Genomic DNA, 18,588 nt, shown 5'->3' on the forward strand with positions numbered 1-18,588 from the left:
TTAGTAAAAGGGTCTTTGTCATTTGTTAGATGCTGTAAAGACCGACAAAACTGTGAAACTAGAAATGTATGTGTTACTCCAGTGAATTTGACTTTTTAAAACTGTTAGTAATGTCCTAACCCAACTCATTTTCTGAAACTACACTGTAGTCAACTGCCTTGAATGATAAGCAAGGCTGGCAACAAAATCAGAAAAAAAATCAACTTAAAAATCAACACCTTTGTCTGTTCATGCAATTACTGTCTATCCCACTAGGATACGAACTCCTTTAAGGTAGAAACTGTCTTGTTCCTCCATATGCCCAGTGCCTATGACAGCGCCTGGACCATTAATGTTAGTAATATGAAATAAGAAAGAGACCTGGCCTGGAGGGGCACTCCTCCAAGACTTCAGTTTGTAGGGTTGATACCAAAGTGACCTGGGAATGGGGGAAGAGCATATTCTCAGGACTAGCGAGTCTAACGACAGTCAGCCTAATGCACTGCTCTCTGAAGGAAAGCTAACGAACAGGACATCTGTGTTGTGCTTGAAATCTAGGAAAGGAGGAACCGAAGAGCACACGTCTGCCAAGGTTATAAATGAGAGAGAGACCGAAGACATGGATGTTCCCAGTCACTGGGGCCTGAATTCTTTATGAAAGCTAAGACAGCCCTGGCCAAGTGTGTCTTCTTTTGCTCTGAGCACACACACACCAAGGTACACTCTGATCACTCATTCATTCAACAATTCTCACGAGCTTACTAGGGGCCAGCAATTGCGTCCAATGATAAGTATGCAATGGTGAGCAAGGTCATCCCTATCCTCAAGGAACTTATAGTCTAGTGAAGGAAACATAATGACAATAAAGTTTCATAATACATAATTGTCACAGATTACCAGTTCGGTGTCCTGGAGATCTTGGCTCCCGGGGGTAATCACACACCCAAGGTATTCTTCCCCCATATCTTTTTCTGTTTTTTCCTTTTTTAATGTATAATTTAAGATCTTGTGAATTTGGATGATTTCAGGGAGTTACCTAGAACTGGACAATTAGAACTAGATAACTAGATTGTAACTGGGAAATTGACAATTTCTAGAGATAAAAATTAAAGAATAATCATTCAATCCATAAAGGCACCAATATTCCTACAAGGCCTTTCTTAGCAAGAAACCAGCTTCCTTCCTTTTGACGTTTTTTTAAAATTTCAGCACAACATGTCTCACCCAGAGAGAGGACACAGACCATTATTATTTCTTTATGTTTTATTATTATTATTAGTTATTAATAGTTAGTTACTGAGTGCTTACTAAATGCCTGGAACTCTCTCATTTATTAAAATATAAAAATTAGTACACAGCCTTTAAAAACTAAATGCTCAAAAAATGAGTAATCCACCAATGTTTAAACTATTTAGGTGTCAACTGGTAAATATTAATTGATTTCTGGTGGTGTGTAATTTTATTGGGACTTAACCTATGCATAATAACGCATGCTGTACCCTAATGCCATTTCACGGTATTTTCCATGTCCTCCAAGAATGTTTTTACCTTAATCACACATTTATTGAGTACCTACTGTGTGCCAGGCACCATGCTGGGTAGATGAGTAAGACATAAGCCTTGCCCACAGGGAGCCTTTAAGTCAGTGGAAAGAGAACCACCTGGCAATTACAAGGCAGTGTGGGAAGTTCTGTGGTAGGACAAGCCTGGGATGTCACAGGAGGGTGAGGGGGCCAGTCAGGTGGGGTTCCCAGAGAGGCGAGATCCTATCTGAGTCCAGAGAGACCAGCAGCTAAGAGGAGAAACCCTGGTCTTTCCTCATGAGATTCCTATTTCCACTTTACTATGGCCAATAGGAACTCTTCCTCAAGAATTTCATACCCACCTGCTCCCTTTCTAAAGGACTTTTAAAGGACTATTAAAATTCCAAAGCACTGTTTAAGGACAGGGTAGGCAGCTGCCCAGCCAAACAAGCCCTCCAGGACCACGAGGAAGGTTTCGTGCCTGTGGTTTGTTGACTGGTAGGATTCAGAGTTAATTTTGGTCCAGAATGTCTTCTTTACAAAATGGAAACTGTATTATTCAAGTTAAAGTAGTTTGCTCAGGAAGTATGTTTGTGGTTTTTATAGTTTACCAAAGAAAAAGAAAAATCAGCAGCAACTTATGATGTTTGCCTATAGTGGTTTACACCCAAATCACCATGAAACATTCTCTTTTCATTTTTCTTCAGAAAAAAAGAATGAGAATCATGACCCATGTTATGTAGCTTCTATCTGGGATGGGTACAAAGTACTTCACAGACATTTTCAATCAACCCTGGTAATTTCATTGTGATCTAGATAGGATGAGCTCTTCATTGACGGGAGGGGGCACACCCTACCAATCTCAGACGAATGTCAAATCTGGAGACAGACAAAGCCATTCCACCAGTTAACCTGACTTAAAGGGAAAAGGAGAGAGAGAGAAGGTGGAGAGGGAGAGCCAGGGAAGGGGGTCGGGGGCAGAGAGAAAGACCTGGATCATCACAGAGCATATTAGAGTAGGAATTGTTATAACTACAGGTGCCTACATTTATAAAGAAAAAGCTGAAAGTTTTAAGTGAAGGTAATCTAATCATTTCTTATTCTAAAACTAGGAATGTAGCTTTTTTTTTTTTTTTTTTTTTACATTTGAGCTATTATAAACAGTATCAAACTACAGTTATGGGTGGAATAAACTTTGTCCTTAGAAGCTTTGGACTACTTTTCCAACGCACCCATTACATCAACCATATCTATTAACACAGATTCACAAAACTGAGGGCTTGAAGGAAAGACAAGTGAATATACATCAAAAGTGAGGTCTCTCCTCCCCCAAAAAGTTTAAAATACTATATGTTAATCTTTTTTATGCATTTTTTTTTACAATGTTCTGATGAAAATATATCACTTTTATGAATTTGACAAATATGAGGAAAAACTTTCAAGAGCTTATAGTTTTTGCTAACAATATAGCATTACATAAATACAGAAAATTATTACTAAAATAAATCCAAGCTTAATGAATAAGTGAAAACTTTCTTCCAATTAAGAATTTTTTAAATTTAACTATATCATTAATAGAGCAAACACAGAACATATATTAAATTAAAATAAAAATAATTTGTCAGAAGGCTTAAAGTGCTCCAAAATATGATTCTTTCTAATCTTCCCTTTCATCTTACTTTTAAACTTGATACTGTCTATTCCTTGGGCAGTGGGCATGCTTGAAGAAGGATTAAATGTTCATATTAAGGAAATGCTCTTCTCTACTTCATTTAGTTGATAAAATAACAGGTATTAAAATTCTATTTGGTAGGTCCATTATTTACTGACAGTGTGAAAGACACTATCCTATGAACTAATCAAACAAAACTTCTATTACAAGTTCTAGCAAAGTACCAATAAGGAACATACAAGGCACAGGTGTTTCAAATACCAAAGATAAGAAAGTGCAGTCCACTCGTCCAAGCCCCTCACCCCCACAAAAAAAAGAAATAGCCAACCTGATTTGTTCTCCGTGTCATCAAAGCCAACACTGAAGGAGTGGCCACTATTACTGATGATTTTAGCTGAGCTGGGGTCATACTTGATAGTCAGAGGTCGGAGCGAAGAGTCATATTTCACTTCCTTGGTTTTAATCTCAATTGGAGATTGCTGATCCCCATCGGCAATAGGGAAAAATTCATTCCAATGAACAGGACCTTAAATAAATAAGACCAAAAGAAAAGGATTAAATAAGTTATTTGATTCAACAAATATCTGTTGAGTGCTGTGCACTGTGCTTGACATTGAAGAAAAGACAAAGATTAATAAAATAAATCTTTTTCCGTCATCCTTCATCCTCAGGACCCTAGCATCTAATTGGTTTTTGTTACAAGACTAGTAACTTATTATAGGTATAGAAACCTCCTGGTTTGCCTTAATTCATTTTTAGAATTAAACTAATCCTTGTAGACAAAAGAGCATGTAAGTTTTATAAAGAACTTTCCAAAGGTATCCTTCACCAAACTAAAAACAACGGCACAATTCATCTTCGAAGAGAGTGAGATTCAGTCTCAGCTCCAAGAAGGAGCTGTGCTAGCTCCAGAGGTCAACAAATTTAAGGGCTGGCAGAATTTCTGGAGCTGAGAACGCTGTGTAGAGAGAAAGGATGTACTTCTTACAGACGCTATCCCTACTGCTTTCTTCCATCACTCAGTGGTATCTTTGGGTGTTGCCCAGGCCTCAACTCAGTTCCCTGGGATGTACAACAGGCATACTAAAGAGATATATAGATTTTTCTCATATAGGCTAATCCAAATAAAATGGCTGCACCATGTTAGGAAATGTAATATTGTTGATTATCTGCAGTGGAGTCGGGTAACTCTTTCTTTCTTCCCACAACCCAGAAGGTCCTCCTGTGGTTATTTTGCTACATTTGAATTCCAACACAAGGGACACCTGTCATCCTGATCCTCTACCCAAAAAGCTAAAATTGCATCAAGTTCCCACACCAGACATGATTCGTAAATGGATGCGAGCTAATAAGCTGGTAATTCCCTTGTCGGTTCTCTTCATTGTGCTGGGAGACTCTATTCAAGTTCTGCCTCTCAAAATCCACAGCAGGGTTGCAGCTTCAGGTAAGCTCCAAGCCATCCTGCAGTCATGAGTCACTTTATAGGTTAGAGGCTCTTATTAGCTCCTCAACTTTGCCCCCAATTTACACAGCAACCACCAGGTAAGTGGAGCCCCGGGCTACTGACTAAGCTTTTCCCTCCTTCACTACCCAACTAACTGGATTTCTCTAAAACTCAAGTACTTATTAAAATAATACGGTATGACAATTAAACAAACATTTGTCACTAACAACAACAAACATCTTTAAAAGATAAGATTTAGGATAAAATTTCAAGAAATGCAAATATATCACAATAATCAACAGCTTCAGTCTCTAAACCTAATGCTGCTTATTACTCTTGATTTTGGCAAAGGAGAAAGCACAAATTCTTTCCTCCCCATAGGCGTCAGGTACAATACATAACCACACCCATACCTTAAAAGTTGTTCTCCCGTGAATCTCACACTTTTGACTTCAAAGCAACTTGAACATCAAAAGTCTTTGCTTACAACTTCTTAGAGCAAAGGCATTACATTTCCTTATTTATTAAGTACTCTCATTTACCTCTCTAGTCCTTTTTTTAATGTGAAAAATGTTTTCTATTTCATTGCCACCAAGTATGACTTAATCTAGAGAGAATTCGATGTCAAATATGCAATGCATATGTTGCAACATGTTGACTTTTTTCCAATCAGGAAAGTGTCTTTCTCCTCCTAATTCCTTTACTCCCCTAGTTCCAGTCCTTTATAACCAGAACTATTTGTAAAAGCAGAGGCAAGCCAAAATAAAATAAAAATAATACTTCTTTGTACCAATTACTCAATATTGTCTGTTAATATAATCTGATGGTAGGTTCATTTCCCTGCCTCTGAAAGAGGAGCCCCCTTTGTAAAATTTTGCAAAACATCCAACTTTTAACCCATTTAAACATAGTTCTTAAGTACAGGTAAATGGTGGCTCTTCCATTGATTCAGGAACTTTTGGATATCCATAGTGATACGGAGTTTTCAAAGACAGTCACATTTCCTAAACTAAACCAATAAAATCGTCAAAGGTGGGTGGAAGAAGTTGTAAGTTATTTGTGCAGATGGTGCCCCGTTCCAGTGCCTCCTGTCTTGATGTTTCATTTTAGCATCACTACTGTTCCCAGTTTAAGATCCCTTTCATCTGCTCATTCACTGCTTTTGCCTGTCTAAATAGAAAACAAGTAACACAACTTGTCCAGTCGGGTTACAACACTTTCCAATGGGATTTTGCCAAAGTTTATCTACTTAAAGGTGTGGTCCTCAGGAAGCTATTGCATCTAAAAGAAGGGAACGGCCCTGCAGTTCTCAGCAGAAATATGGAATCCCTCCTTGTTAATAATGGCTTTTCTGAGGTGGATTGTTAACATTTCTGAAGACGAGCTTCACTGGAGCCAATATTTTCTAATACATTAAAGAGCAATCAACACTCATTGATTGAAAAATACCCTTTTTCCAAACCATAGTGAGGGCACTGTTGACACCCAGTAACTATTAAATAATAATAATAATTTCAGCAAAGAGAAAAATTAAAAGAAATTTGTTTTGTGGGATTTTTTTTCCCCAAACATAAATTGGAAATTAGCAAAATGTAAGATTATAATTATGGTCTCAGTCAAGAAGAAACCCACCTAAATTATACCTTTCATTATTAATGCTCTAAATTTCATCTGTTGCCATTTTTAAACTGGCAGGTTAATCATAACCTCAAAACGGCTACAACTAGAAATGAAATTTTTCTGTCTCTTGGTCAAAGTATGCTTTCCATAAAATCTGACTTCACAGTACTGTTCGGTAATAGGCATGTTAATCCAAGGAAAATATTATTATTACTGTTACCATTCACAGACCTAATTTTGACAGTGATTCACTACAAGGCTTTCTTGGTGTCCCTTTGCAATTACTACAAATAACCAGTTCAGCTTAATGTAAAAACCAGAAAAATGGTTTACTTTTGATAATTGAGGATATACGAGAAGAAAAGTACAATCTAATTACTATTGTCATTCCTATGAATACATTTTTTCCAAGGTGTTAAAATTTCAGTAATCTTTTGCTAATACTTAACCTCTGCAAGGATGCTTGTGGAAGGAGAGGAAGAAAGAGTGGAGACGTGGCGCAAAGTATAACTTCATTTCCCAGAAAGAGCCTGAAGTCTTCCTAAAGCCAACAGTATGGGTCAGCCAAACGCAAACCGCCGTGCGAGTATTTTACAGCAGTAGCTATTAAGAAATCGGGAGTATTCTGGTTGCCAGGAAGACAACTTACATCTTCAGTGTCGCAATCCAAGTTATTAAAATTTCTTAAACGTCTTTTCAAATATTTCCCACGATTTGCTTCCCCTGAGTGAACAATGAGCTTAAAAGACTGAAAGTGAACTTGTCCTCAATTCCTTCAAGTATGTCACCAGACTTCCAATCTCCGCGCCTTTAACCGAGGAGTGCTAACTAGCAAAGGTCCTGGGCTTTTCCAATGAAAGTGACCGGGCAGGCGGGACGATTTCGGGGTCTGGGGCATCTCTGCAGGGCTTGCACACCCCAACTCTCACCCCACTGTCAACGGGACCCTCCGAACCGCGCCTTCCCGGTCTACACTCGCCGGAGCCGGCGGCCCGCGCAGTGCTCCCGGCTTAGAGGAAGCGCAGGCTCTCCCGGCGGGCACCGGCCAGCTCCCCACCCAGCCCCCCGAGGCGGCGGGCGCTCACCGTTGTGCTCGCCGTACCCCCAGCTCAGCCTGGACATGGTCCTCGGGGCGGGAGGCGGAGGAAGATGCGGCCGGGCGGACAGAGGCAGGCGGGCGGGCGGGGGCCGGCCCGGGGCGGGGACGCGGGCAGCAGTGGTGGCCCCCGCGCCCGGGCCCGGTGCCCCAGGGGCGGGGCGGGCGGCGTCCCGGCGCGAGTCCCTCTCGGTCTGAACTCCGGGACGAGAGCCTGGGCTCGACAGCGAGGCGAGGAGGGAGCGCGGGAGGAGGGGACGAGGAGGGAACACTTTCCAGGGGATTTCCCGCCCTCTGAGCAGCAGTCACCCTGGAGAGGAAAGCGGCACCTAGAGGCCTGTCCTGGGAGCCAACGAGTCCCTCGGCCCGCAGCAGGCGGCCGGGACTGGGGACCCTGGTGGAGATGTGGGGGTCGGTGCTGCCCGTGGTGGCGGTGATTCCAAATACAGAGCAGGAACGACAATGGTGCTAGCCACAGCAAATAATTTAGCTGTTCTTTATTAAGGGCTTACCCTGGGCCAGGGGCTTAGCTAAGACGTTTACCCACATTGTTGCATTAGACTCTCACAGAACTCCTTTGAAGAAGATAGGACAAGTGCCCCAGAATTGGGAGGAGAGGAAATGAGGCTTAAGAGAAGCTAAGTGGCTGCCCCAGGTCACACAGCTAAGAGGGGCAGGAGGTCCCTCTCCTAGAAGAACAGAGATCTCAGAGATCCACCCCAGAAGCGGGCCCCACAGCCCATTCCTCCTGTTCCTGGCCTCCGCCTCTCACTCTGCAGGCCTGTGGCTTGGGGACTGAGGGAACTAAACCTAATTACTGATACCTCGTGCGGAAATTCTTCTGCCTTTTGGACCCGGCAGGGAGGACGGTGTTCAAGCCATGTTTTCCTGCATGCTTGGCAGGCTTGCTGCCCTGGGACTGAAGGCTGAACTGACTGCACAGCCTTGACTTTCTGTCCTGGAATGGTAGGTGCTCAGGGCCCGGAGTGAAAAATAGAACTGTGTGACTCCCCAGGATTACAGTTACTGTTCCAGCTGCCCTAAGGGTTTGAGTTGGGTCAGTGCGAAATTTCAGATTGAGCTGTGCAATGACAAACTAATGCAAAGAGCTGCTTAACGGGCATGAGACTTCCGTAAAAGGCTTAAGTGTAGCTGTTCAAGTATCATCTTTGATTTTCTCTTGCTGTCAAGACAGCAGCTGTGTAATGTGGTAATTGCATGTCCCAGGACGTACCTCTTTGGGTAAACACGGCATTCTCTAGGGACCACTAAATAAGGATCAATTTGAACTATTCTTCTTTAGACCGGAACTAAATACCCCACAGTGACGCCTGTACCTCCTTCTGCTTCTACAGTTCTTAATGAGGTTAGAAGGCAACAGGGGAAAAAGGTTTTTATACAGCATTAAATACAGTAAACGTTATGCTCCTCTTGCATCTAGTGGAAAGCCCAGGATTTCTCTTCCATATTCTCTGGCACAATTGGGTTCATTTATGCCAACATAATAGGAGCCAAATTTTTAAGAATAAGGTTTGAGCTATATTCACTTTCATCACAAAAGACAATAGTTATCCAAAATACGCAAAAAAAAAACCCTCTTAATACTCAACAATTATAAAACAAGCAACCTGATTACGAAATGAGCCAAAGACCTTAATAGACACCTCACTAAAGAAGATGTACAGATTGCAAATAAGCATATAAAACAGGCTCCATATGATATGTTATGAGGGAAATGCAAATTAAGACAATGAGATAGCATCACACACCTATTGGAACTGGTAAAGATCCAGAACACTGACAACAACAAAGGCTGGCAAGGCTGGGGAGCAACAAGAACCCTCACTATTGCAGGTAGGAATGCAAAATGGCACAGCCACTTTAGAAGACAGTTTGGCAGTTTCTTACAAAACTAAACATACTCTTACCATATGATCCAGCTATCACACTACTTGGTACCGTCAACTCTAAAACAAATTCATCACTTATTTTACCCTCAAAACGAGTTTATTTGGGAAGAAGCAAAAAATTGCAATTTGGGATGTGCATGCTATGGCAAATCATAAGCAAATCCAGAGAACAAAGGAGGGGAGTTGCTTTTATAGAAAAAAAGGGGGGGGAGTGGGGAGGAGGATGTTCTCAACAAAAGTCCACTGGGGGAAAGCAACAGTTGAAGGCTGCAGTGGCTACTCATTGGCTGAACTGTGGCATTTCTCATTGGCTGGGCTGTTGCTGGGTGGGGAGAGAAATCTTCCTTCAGTAGTAATGTAATTGAACTTCCTGTCAGAGATGCCAGCATATGTCTCTTCCTGTACAGAGTAATTGATGACATGTAATAGGGCATGAGAGCTTCTCCTACAGGCCTTCCTGACTCTAATTTAGTTAAGGTTTCTTTGATTAATTTCCACATTTTTCCCTTTTGATCAAGATCTTTCTTTGAAAGCATTGCTGGTCAACAGTCAGATTTTCTGCACAGAGTGATTTTTCCCTCAGTGCCAGGAAAGACCTTTCGTGGTTGTTATACCACGTTGGAGGGACAGTGCATAGCTGTTGGAAACCATTTAGGTCACATTTGAGTAACAAGGAAGGTTAGGAGGGAGAATTGTAAGGCATTTCACATTGAATGTCTCTATTTATCCAGGGTTGTAGGCGTTGGAGTTCATCTCAAAGTGCTGAGCCAGCATCACCTTACTTGGCACATCATTTTTACAGGAGTTTGACAGGCTGTAAGTACAAAATTTTACAATAAGCATATAGAGTAAGATGAAGAGCAATACTATAAACCAGTTTGCAGGATGGTTCTAAACCAGGAGCCCAGACCTGAAGTCACGAGATGAACAAATCAAAAGATGGTGGTTTGTTAGAAGAAATTGCTTTTAGCCCATGTGCTTGCTCTAATCTTATGTAATCGAGTTTCTACTTCCCCAGAGGCATTCATCCATGTGCACCAGAAGGTGTTCACCATGGCATGGACACCTCCTTGCTCAGCGAGTAGGTAATCAAGGCCTGCACGAATATCCAAGACTACCTTGGCCAATGAGTTAAGTGACTGTTGCTGAGCTGAAATTGCTTTGGCTGTGGAGTTGGTCAAATCGTCTAGAGTCAGGGAGAGATTCCTGATCATTTGTTCCCTAGAACACACTCTGATTCATGGGAAGAAAGCTCCTCCCATGGAGGCAAAACCCAGAGTCATGTACACCTCCTGGGAATTCTCATTCAGAGCAACTACGGAGATTCAATGGTAAAGACCAATGAGAGATCTGTGTTTGGTTATGCAGAGAGAACAGGACAGTGAATAGGGCAAGGGCACACTGTCCCTGGACTCTCCCGCGGTCAAGGTGATGAGTTCCCAGGCATAAAGGTCATTACTGAAACCTCCACAGAAGAAGACATAACCAGGGAGTGTACATAAGGCTCCTGCATATGTGATAACATCTATAGAATGCATAGAGGCATTAGCGTTATATAAACAAGGCTCAGACACTATATTGTTACATACCAACATACACACAACCTAAATACATGGACATGTTAAGAAATATACAAATGATTCAACTTAATTGACAGTCCCACAAAATTCTTCATACAAATATTCAAAAGATCTCGTTTTGACTCTCCCAAGGCTGGGTCAAATTAAAGCAAGGAAAGACTTTAGGGGGCTTAGCACCCTAACCCCATAAAATGGGCCAGCAGAGCAATTTACACAAACAAGAGCATCGGGAATCCCAGCAAAATTACTTATAGGGTAAATGAAGGGGTCATTACCATCTTGGACAGACAGAGGTTTCTCATGGCAAATCCAGAAATCAGAGGGGTTTCCTTCATATTTAGCAAGCGATTGGGAAATATGGACAAGAGCACTGTCTTTTCAGGAAAGAGAGGGAGAAAAATTAAGAAACAACAGTGGAAGAGCACATACCCGGACGGGTCCAGTCATCTTGGGATAGCTGTCTGCCTCAGGCATTGGCCGCTTCAAATCCTGGTGAGTTTTGTCTTCAGATCACCTGATGGATTGCAGGTACGTGGGGTGTGGTATCTTCCTTAAATGCCACACATGGGTCCAGGAGTCCACTCCCCAGAGTTTGGCGACACAAGGGTTAGCAATACCTGATAGGGACCCTTCCAATGAGACTGGGGAGTGTCCTTTTGGAGGTGTCTTTTCCAGTAAACAAAATCTCCAGGTTGTAGAGTGTGGTGTTTGGGGTCTTTGTCTTCTGGGAGCGCACTGTGAAAAAGTTACTCTACCAAAGCATGGTTATTTCCAACAGAGGCAATTAGGCCTTGATGATACTGAAGTCTTCCTTTATCAACTGAAGGTGGAGAGAAGCAGGATCCAAGTGCACTGGGCGACCTGTGATTATCTCAAGGCTGAGAGTTTACGAGTTCCTGAGATTCAGGAGGCAGAGCTTGGGCCAGGTTATCTGGAGGGTTTCTAAGAACTTTCCTAATTGAGTCTTAGTAATGCCATTAGGACATTTGACCAGCCCAGAGGATTGGGGATGACAAGCACAGCAAAAATGTGGTAGGATTGTCCAAACAGCACGGACTTGTTGAAGTACTTGACCATGAAATGAGCTTCCCGGTTACTGAAGTTCAAGAAAATCTTTTCTAACAGAATATTAGCCACAGAAGAAGCAGTAGCCTGTCTGCAAGGGAGAGCTTCAGTCCAGCGAGAAAAGATACAGACCACGACTGAGGCATATTTATAGCCACGAGACGCAGGAGTTGTATAAAATCCCCTTGCCCAACCTTGAATGGTCCATTAGGCAATTTAATAATGTCCAAGAGCGGTGTGAACAGGTTTTTCTGAATTGTATTTTGGGCATTTAGGGCAAGCAAAATAGGCACTTTTTGCATCTTTATTACTATCTCCCCACCAGGATTGGTGCATAAAGGTTACCATTTTATCTGCAGACAGTGGCTCACGGCATGTGCAGTGCTTACTAACAGGAACTTTGCAGTCTCCAATAGAACTAGGTTTTTCTTTGGCCCAAACCAGAGCTTTCTCTTTTGGTCAAACCAATGATAGTTGAATTTCCAATCTTGCTTTTCCTTTTCTGAGGCCAATCATTGGGCTTCTCCAGCCAGTTTTTCCAAGCTATCATTAGAAGAAGCATCCCCTTGGACCATGACAGAGATTTGACTGCTATTTGCCCCTTTAAGAGCAGCAGTCTTTGCAGAAGCGTCACAAAGGGGATTTCCTTTAGCCCCCAGAGAGTCAGGTTTAGAATGCCCTGGGATCTTACTAATAGCTAAAGCAGCAGGTGAGGGTATCGCCTGCAATAGTTTCTGAACATAAGGACCATTTTTGATTTTATCTCTGCAGGAAGTAAGGAACCCATGTTGCTTTCACAACATCCCAAAGTCATGGGCTATTCCAGAAGCGTACCTACTATCAGTATAAACGTGGCAGTCTTGCCCTGGCCTAGGGTACAGGCCTGCGTAAGTGCATATAATTCGGCTTGTTGGGCTGGAGTAGCCAAGGGCAAAGGTGCCACCTCGATTACATCAAAAGGCATTGATATCGCATATCCAGTACAATATTTACCACTGTCCCCCTTTAAATGTGAACCATGAGACACTGGCGTTAATCAGAAGAGTCTCCTGTAGGTCATCACAGGAGTCAGAAGGGGGTCTGTCAGGGGTCACTGGTCATGAAGAACTTTGTTGGTAGCAGAGGGGAGAAGGGCAGCAGGGTTAAGGTTATTGCAGCAAGAAAGAGTTACATGGGGAGTGGTAAGAGGATCTCGTAAGAGGCGAGATGGGTGGCTGAAAGACATCATGTGTGGTGAGAATTTAGGAGGGCTTCCTCTGCATGGAGCCCAAAATGGTTAAAGGGGACCCCACAACTATTTCCTTGGTGGCCTTAACCAAACAGTGGAGGCAGGTCTGGCTCTAAGGCAAGGAGGGTCCTTGCACTAAAGGGTCCAGTTGCTGGCTATAACATCCTGTGGGTAATGGTGGTCCCTGTGTTTTTTCTTCAGTAGCCCAAGGGCACTCCCTTCCTTCTCATACACAAAAAGAAAAAAGGGAAGCTGGTAGTTTCGATGCCCAAGGGCAGGGGGGATTTATTAAGCTCTTCTTTGAAGTTTTAAAGGCTATGTTGTCCCGTTCTCCCCACAAGATCAGGTCAGGGCTATTGGTTTTCAGTAAGACATACAAGGATTTGGCCATAAGAGAAAAATCTGAAATCCAGTTTGGCAGTAGCCAGCCAGCCCGAGAAAACCTTGTGGCTGACACCTAGTTTTGGGTTTGGGGAGGCTCAGGACACCATGAAGCCTGTCTGGGTCTAGGTGTAGCCCTTGTTCTGAAATCAGGTGCCCCAAATACCAAACCTGGGTTTGGACAAACTGCAATTTCTCCGTGGTGACCTGGTGTCCCTTTAGGACTATAAATCTGAATAAGCGGATGCTGTCTCCATGTGAGGAGGCCTGAGATGGAGAACAAAGAAGCAAATGGGCTACACAATGCAACAAAGTAGGACCTCTGGGAAACTGCATAATCCACATCAGCCTTCAGGACTTGTGAGAAGGAAGGACTTTCAGCAAAGCCCTGAGGCTTCTCTGCCCAGGTGGACTGTTTTCCTTCCCAATCGAAACGAAGAGGTACTGGGTGTCCTTATCAACTGGGACACTAAAGAACATGCTACACAGGTCAATCACAGGAAAGAATTCACTTTCTCGTGGGATAGATGCCAGCAGCACATGGGGGTCAGGAACAACTGGGTGCCTAGGGCATGAGGATGTTATTCATCGCTCAGAGCTCCTGGAGGAATCTTTGTCCTCAGTCACTGGGGTTTCTTATGGGTAAAGTAGGAGTATTACAGGAACTAGCACAGGGGATATTGAGGCCTTGGGATTTATAGTTTTCTATTATTTGCCAATGCCCTGGAGGGCTTCTTTATTTATAGGGCATTGATTAATCTGAGGGACAGGTTTTGAAGGATCTCCTTGAATCTTGATAGGAGGTGCACTGTGGATTCTGCCGATGTCGGTTGCAGACTTTGCCCATAAGGAGGGTGGCTGCTCATCTAACAGGGATAAGTGGCTGGTAGTGTCCTTAAACTTAGTTTTAATGTCACCAGCCACGGAGCAAATGAAAGATGTTGAAGGGTCATTTAATTCACCTAGTTGACCATTCTGATTTACTGCTATCAAATTCTGGAATTTTTTCCCCTTTCTCTAGAAAATCTTGGCCTAACAGATGAATGAGAGGGGAGGAACTAGGGAGAAGGGTGAGTGCCCCCCAGAGGGCCCAAAGAAAGAGGAATACATTTAGAGATGGGGTCTGTGGGGGTCTGTCTGAGAGCCCACTGTCTGAGCTATTTCAGTACTAATAACAGTGGGGCTGAGCACCGAGAGCATAGCACTGCTGTCAGTAAGTGCAGGGGAAGACTTGTGCCTAGTCTGGAGAGTGGTTTCCCCAAGTTGATTAAGGGAAAGTATTGGGAAAAGCCCCTGTGGTTCCTCGGAGCGCTGTCATTGGGGATGGGGAGGGCATTGAAAGGAAGGGTTGGGGGCTAAAACCCCTGGAGTTGTTGAGCTTGCAGAAGTCGCTTTTCCAATGCCCTGGCTTTTTACAGAAAGAGGAGAGACGGAGAAGTTTCTGGTTCCATCCAGAGGCCTGCATTTGTTGGAATTGGAAATTTAGGATTTTTGTGATCTTTTTCCTAGGTAAGTCCTCTAGGGAGTGTGTGAGCTAATTTGCCAAACTGACCAAATCTGGAGTGGTCATGGTCTCCTACTCCATCCAGGTCCTCTTCACTAAGAGGGAAAGATCCTGGTTCATCTCATTAACAAACCTAGAATTAAAAGCTACCTGAGTGGATGCAGCTTCCACGGGGAAGCCCGAGTTTTCTGAGAAAGCGATCTGAAGTCCATTCAAATAATGTTGAACAGGTTCATCAGGCTTTTGCGTGCAAGCCTGAGTTTTGTTCCAATTGACAGGCTTGGGAAAGTCTCCTGGGATGGCTTGGTGGAGCTTTCCAGCAAGTGTTCTAGCCTCTTGCCAAAAGTTAGCGTTTGCTTTTCTAAATCCTTTGGGCAAGTTTCATCTCATGTTGGGTGTGGCCTTCCCCAACAAGCATGTGAACCAACTGATATAAATCTGAAAACCTCAGCTGGTAGATATGAATATATTAAACTCATCAGCAAACCTATGGAGGCCCTTGGTTGCCTCTGGAAAATCCTTAACAATAGCTCACCATTCAGCTTTAGTCCAGGGAGCATAAGAGATCTGAGGTGTGTTTGGATCCTCAGAGGGCTTCACCTTCAAAGGGCAGGTTCTGACAGGTTCAGAAGATGAAGGGGTGAGGGTGGCTTCCGAGGAGAAAGGAAGTTTGACAAGAGGATTAGATTAGGGAAGGGGAGGGTACAGAGAAGGTGGGGGGTGCAGAAGGGAAAGAGGAAGATGGCCTCGGGGGTGGAGCCTGGGCACAAGACGGCTGCTGGGGTGGAGGCTGAGACAAAGGAGTCAGGGAAGACAACAAGATGGCGCCTGAGACAAGAAGAAGGGGGGAACATGAGGCTTCAGAAGCCATTTCATTGTTTCGGTTAATTTAGACAGGGTATCTTGTAGTGAGGCAATTTTAGAGTTTTGTGTGAGTTTAGAAGCCTCTGGGTACCAATTAGAATAAATATAGTGTTCTTTTCACTTAATTTTAGAGCTGCAGTGTTCCAATCTGGTTTTAAGAAAAGCTACTTTGGGGAGATTGAATGTTCACCATAATGGCCATAGCAACTCCAGACTGCTTTCGGTCTGTCTGGTCCACTTAGTTAAAAATGCGCAGGAAGAGGCCCAAAGTTGTTAACCATAAACCTGGCCAGGTCCCTGAAGGAGGGTTGCCCTCAGAATATTTAAATGACTGGGATCTGTTTCTGAAATTTTCTTTGAAAACCAAAGAAAGTTGCTAGAGTCTTAGGCCTGATCCCAGAAGGAATCTAAAAACAAAAGAAAGTTGCTGGATTCCCAGGAAAAAGATCTGTGGTGGGGGGTGGGGGGCCGGGAGGGGCAGCTGAACAGGCAGAGCACAAATGATTTTAGTGCAGTAAAAATTCTCTATATGATATTGCAATGCTGGGTACATGTCATCATACATTTGTTCAAACTCATAGAATGCACAACACCAAGAGAACCCTAAGATAAACTATGGGCTTTGGGTGATGATGATGTGTCAACGTAGGTTCATCATTTATAACAAATGTACTGTCTGTTAGAGGATGTTGATAATGGGGGAGGCTATGCATGTGTGGGAGAGAAGGATCTATGAATCTATGAGAACTCTCTGTACCTTCCTCTCAATTTTGCTGTCAATCTAAAATTACTCTAAAAAAGTTTTTTTTTTTTTTTTAAAAAAGAACAAAATAAACCCACAAAAAAGTAATGAGGTCATGTAAAATACACACACCACCCCCCCACACACAGGAACTGGCTTGTAGGAGGTCCCACTGTCAAATTTGGGACAATTTGGGTGTCAAAAAGAATAATGACACTAATAGATTATAATCTCCTCCCCCTAAAATATCCATGAGTCCACAGTGTTACAGAGGGAGAGAGAAAGAGAGAGAATGCTTCTTTTTTTTTTTTTTTTTTTTATTAATGTTATGATAGATTACAAGCTTGTGAGATCTCAGCTGTACATCCTTGCTAGTCATGTTGTGGGTACACCACTTCCCCACCCCGTACCCTCCCCCCACCCCCCCCCTCCCTGGCAACCACTGATCAGATCTCCTTCTCAATATACTAATTTCCACCTATGAGTGGAGTCATATAGAGATCGTCTTTCTCTGACTGACTTATTTCGCTTAACATAATGCCCTCGAGGTCCATCCACGTTGTTGTGAATGGGCCAATTTCATCTTTTTTTATGGCTGAGTAGTATTCCATTGTGTATATATACCACATCTTCTTTGTCCAGTCATCAGTTTCTGGGCATGTAGGCTGGTTCCACGTCTTGGCTATTGTAAATAATGCTGCGATGAACATAGGGGTGCAACGGACTCTTGAGATATCTGTTATCAGGTTCTTAGGATAGATACCCAGTAATGGGATGGCTGGGTCATAGGGTATTTCTATTTTTAACTTTTTGAGAAATCTCCATACTGTTTTCCATAGTGGCTGTACCAGTTTGCATTCCCACCAACAGTGTATGAGGGTTCCTCTTTCTCCACAACCTCTCCAACATTTGTCGTTCTTGGTTTTGGATGTTTTTGCCAATCTAACGGGGGTAAGGTGATATCTTAGTGTAGTTTTGATTTGCATTTCCCTGATGATTAGCGATGATGAACATCTTTTCATGTGTCTATTGGCCTTATTCATATCTTCTTTTGAGAAATGTCTGTTCATGTCCTCTGCCCATTATTTGATCGGGTTGTTTGTTTTTTTGTTGTTAAGCAGTGTGAGTTCTTTGTATATTATGGAGATTAACCCTTTGTCGGATAAGTGGCTTGTAAATATTTTTTCCCAATTAGTGAGCTGTTTTTTGTTTCAATTCTGTTTTCCCTTGCCTTGAAGAAGCTCTTTAGTCTGATGAAGTCCCATTTGTTTATTCTTTCTATTGTTTCCCTCAACTGAGGAGTTACAGTGTCCGAAAAGATTCTTTTGAAACTGATGTCAAAGAGTGTACTGCCTATATTCTCTTCCAAAAGACTTATTGTCTCAGGCCTAATCTTTAGGTCTTTGATCCATTTTGAGTTTATTTTGGTGTGTGGTGAAAAAGAATGGTCAATTTTCAATCTTTTGCATGTGGCTGTCCAGTTTTCCCAGCACCATTTGTTGAAGAGACTTTCTTTTCTCCATTGTAGGCCCTCTGCTCCTTTGTCGAAGATTAGCTGTCCATAGATGTGTGGTTTTATCTCTGGGCTTTCAATTCTGTTCCATTGATCTGTGGACCTGTTTTTGTACCAGTACCATGCTGTTTTGATCACTGTAGCTTTGTAGTATGTTTTGAAATCGGGGATTGTGATTCCGCCGGCTTTGTTTTTCTTGCTCAGGATTGCTTTAGCAATTCGCGGTCTTTTGTTCCCCCATATGAATTTTAGGACTGTTTGTTCAATTTCTGTGAAGAATGTTCTTGGGATTCTGATTGGGATAGCATTGAATCTGTATATTGCTTTAGGTAGTATGGACATTTTAACTATGTTTATTCTTCCAATCCATGTACAAGGAATGTTTTTCCATCTCTTTATGTCATCGCCTATTTCTTTCAAGAAAGTCTTGTAGTTTTCATTGTATAGATCCTTCACTTCCTTGGTTA

The 18,588-nt window shown here is 42.7% G+C and overlaps 1 protein-coding gene and 1 long non-coding RNA gene across 8 annotated transcripts in view; one reads left to right on the top strand and one right to left on the bottom strand.

Annotated features, from left to right (window-relative positions):
* CA13 (carbonic anhydrase 13) overlaps positions 1 to 7,587 on the bottom strand; it is a 57,629-nt gene extending 50,042 nt beyond the window's left edge. For 3 of the 7 annotated variants that reach the window (XR_011421531.1, XM_023648371.2, XM_023648372.2), the window contains exons 1-2: positions 7,324 to 7,553; positions 3,503 to 3,700 (exon numbers count right to left, since the gene is read on the bottom strand). Coding sequence is in view for 6 of the 7 variants with exons in the window: in XM_023648371.2 (XP_023504139.1) it covers positions 3,503 to 3,700; positions 7,324 to 7,360 (235 nt within the window). In the remaining variant the exon portion in view is untranslated. Of the gene's footprint in view, positions 1 to 3,502; positions 3,701 to 6,687 lie in introns of all 7 variants that reach the window. The other 4 variants (XM_023648370.2, XM_070222108.1, XM_070222109.1 and 1 more) reach the window with 4 other exon arrangements.
* Positions 7,588 to 8,164: 577 nt separating this feature from the next.
* LOC138915507 (uncharacterized) lies at positions 8,165 to 11,311 on the top strand. The gene is made up of 3 exons (XR_011421536.1): positions 8,165 to 8,300; positions 9,976 to 10,060; positions 11,207 to 11,311. It is a non-coding gene; the product is annotated as an uncharacterized lncRNA (long non-coding RNA).
* The last annotated feature ends 7,277 nt before the right edge of the window (positions 11,312 to 18,588 follow it).

This window comes from Equus caballus, chromosome 9 (assembly GCF_041296265.1).
Source record: "Equus caballus isolate H_3958 breed thoroughbred chromosome 9, TB-T2T, whole genome shotgun sequence".
In the NCBI taxonomy this organism is placed as follows: Eukaryota; Metazoa; Chordata; class Mammalia; order Perissodactyla; family Equidae; genus Equus; species Equus caballus.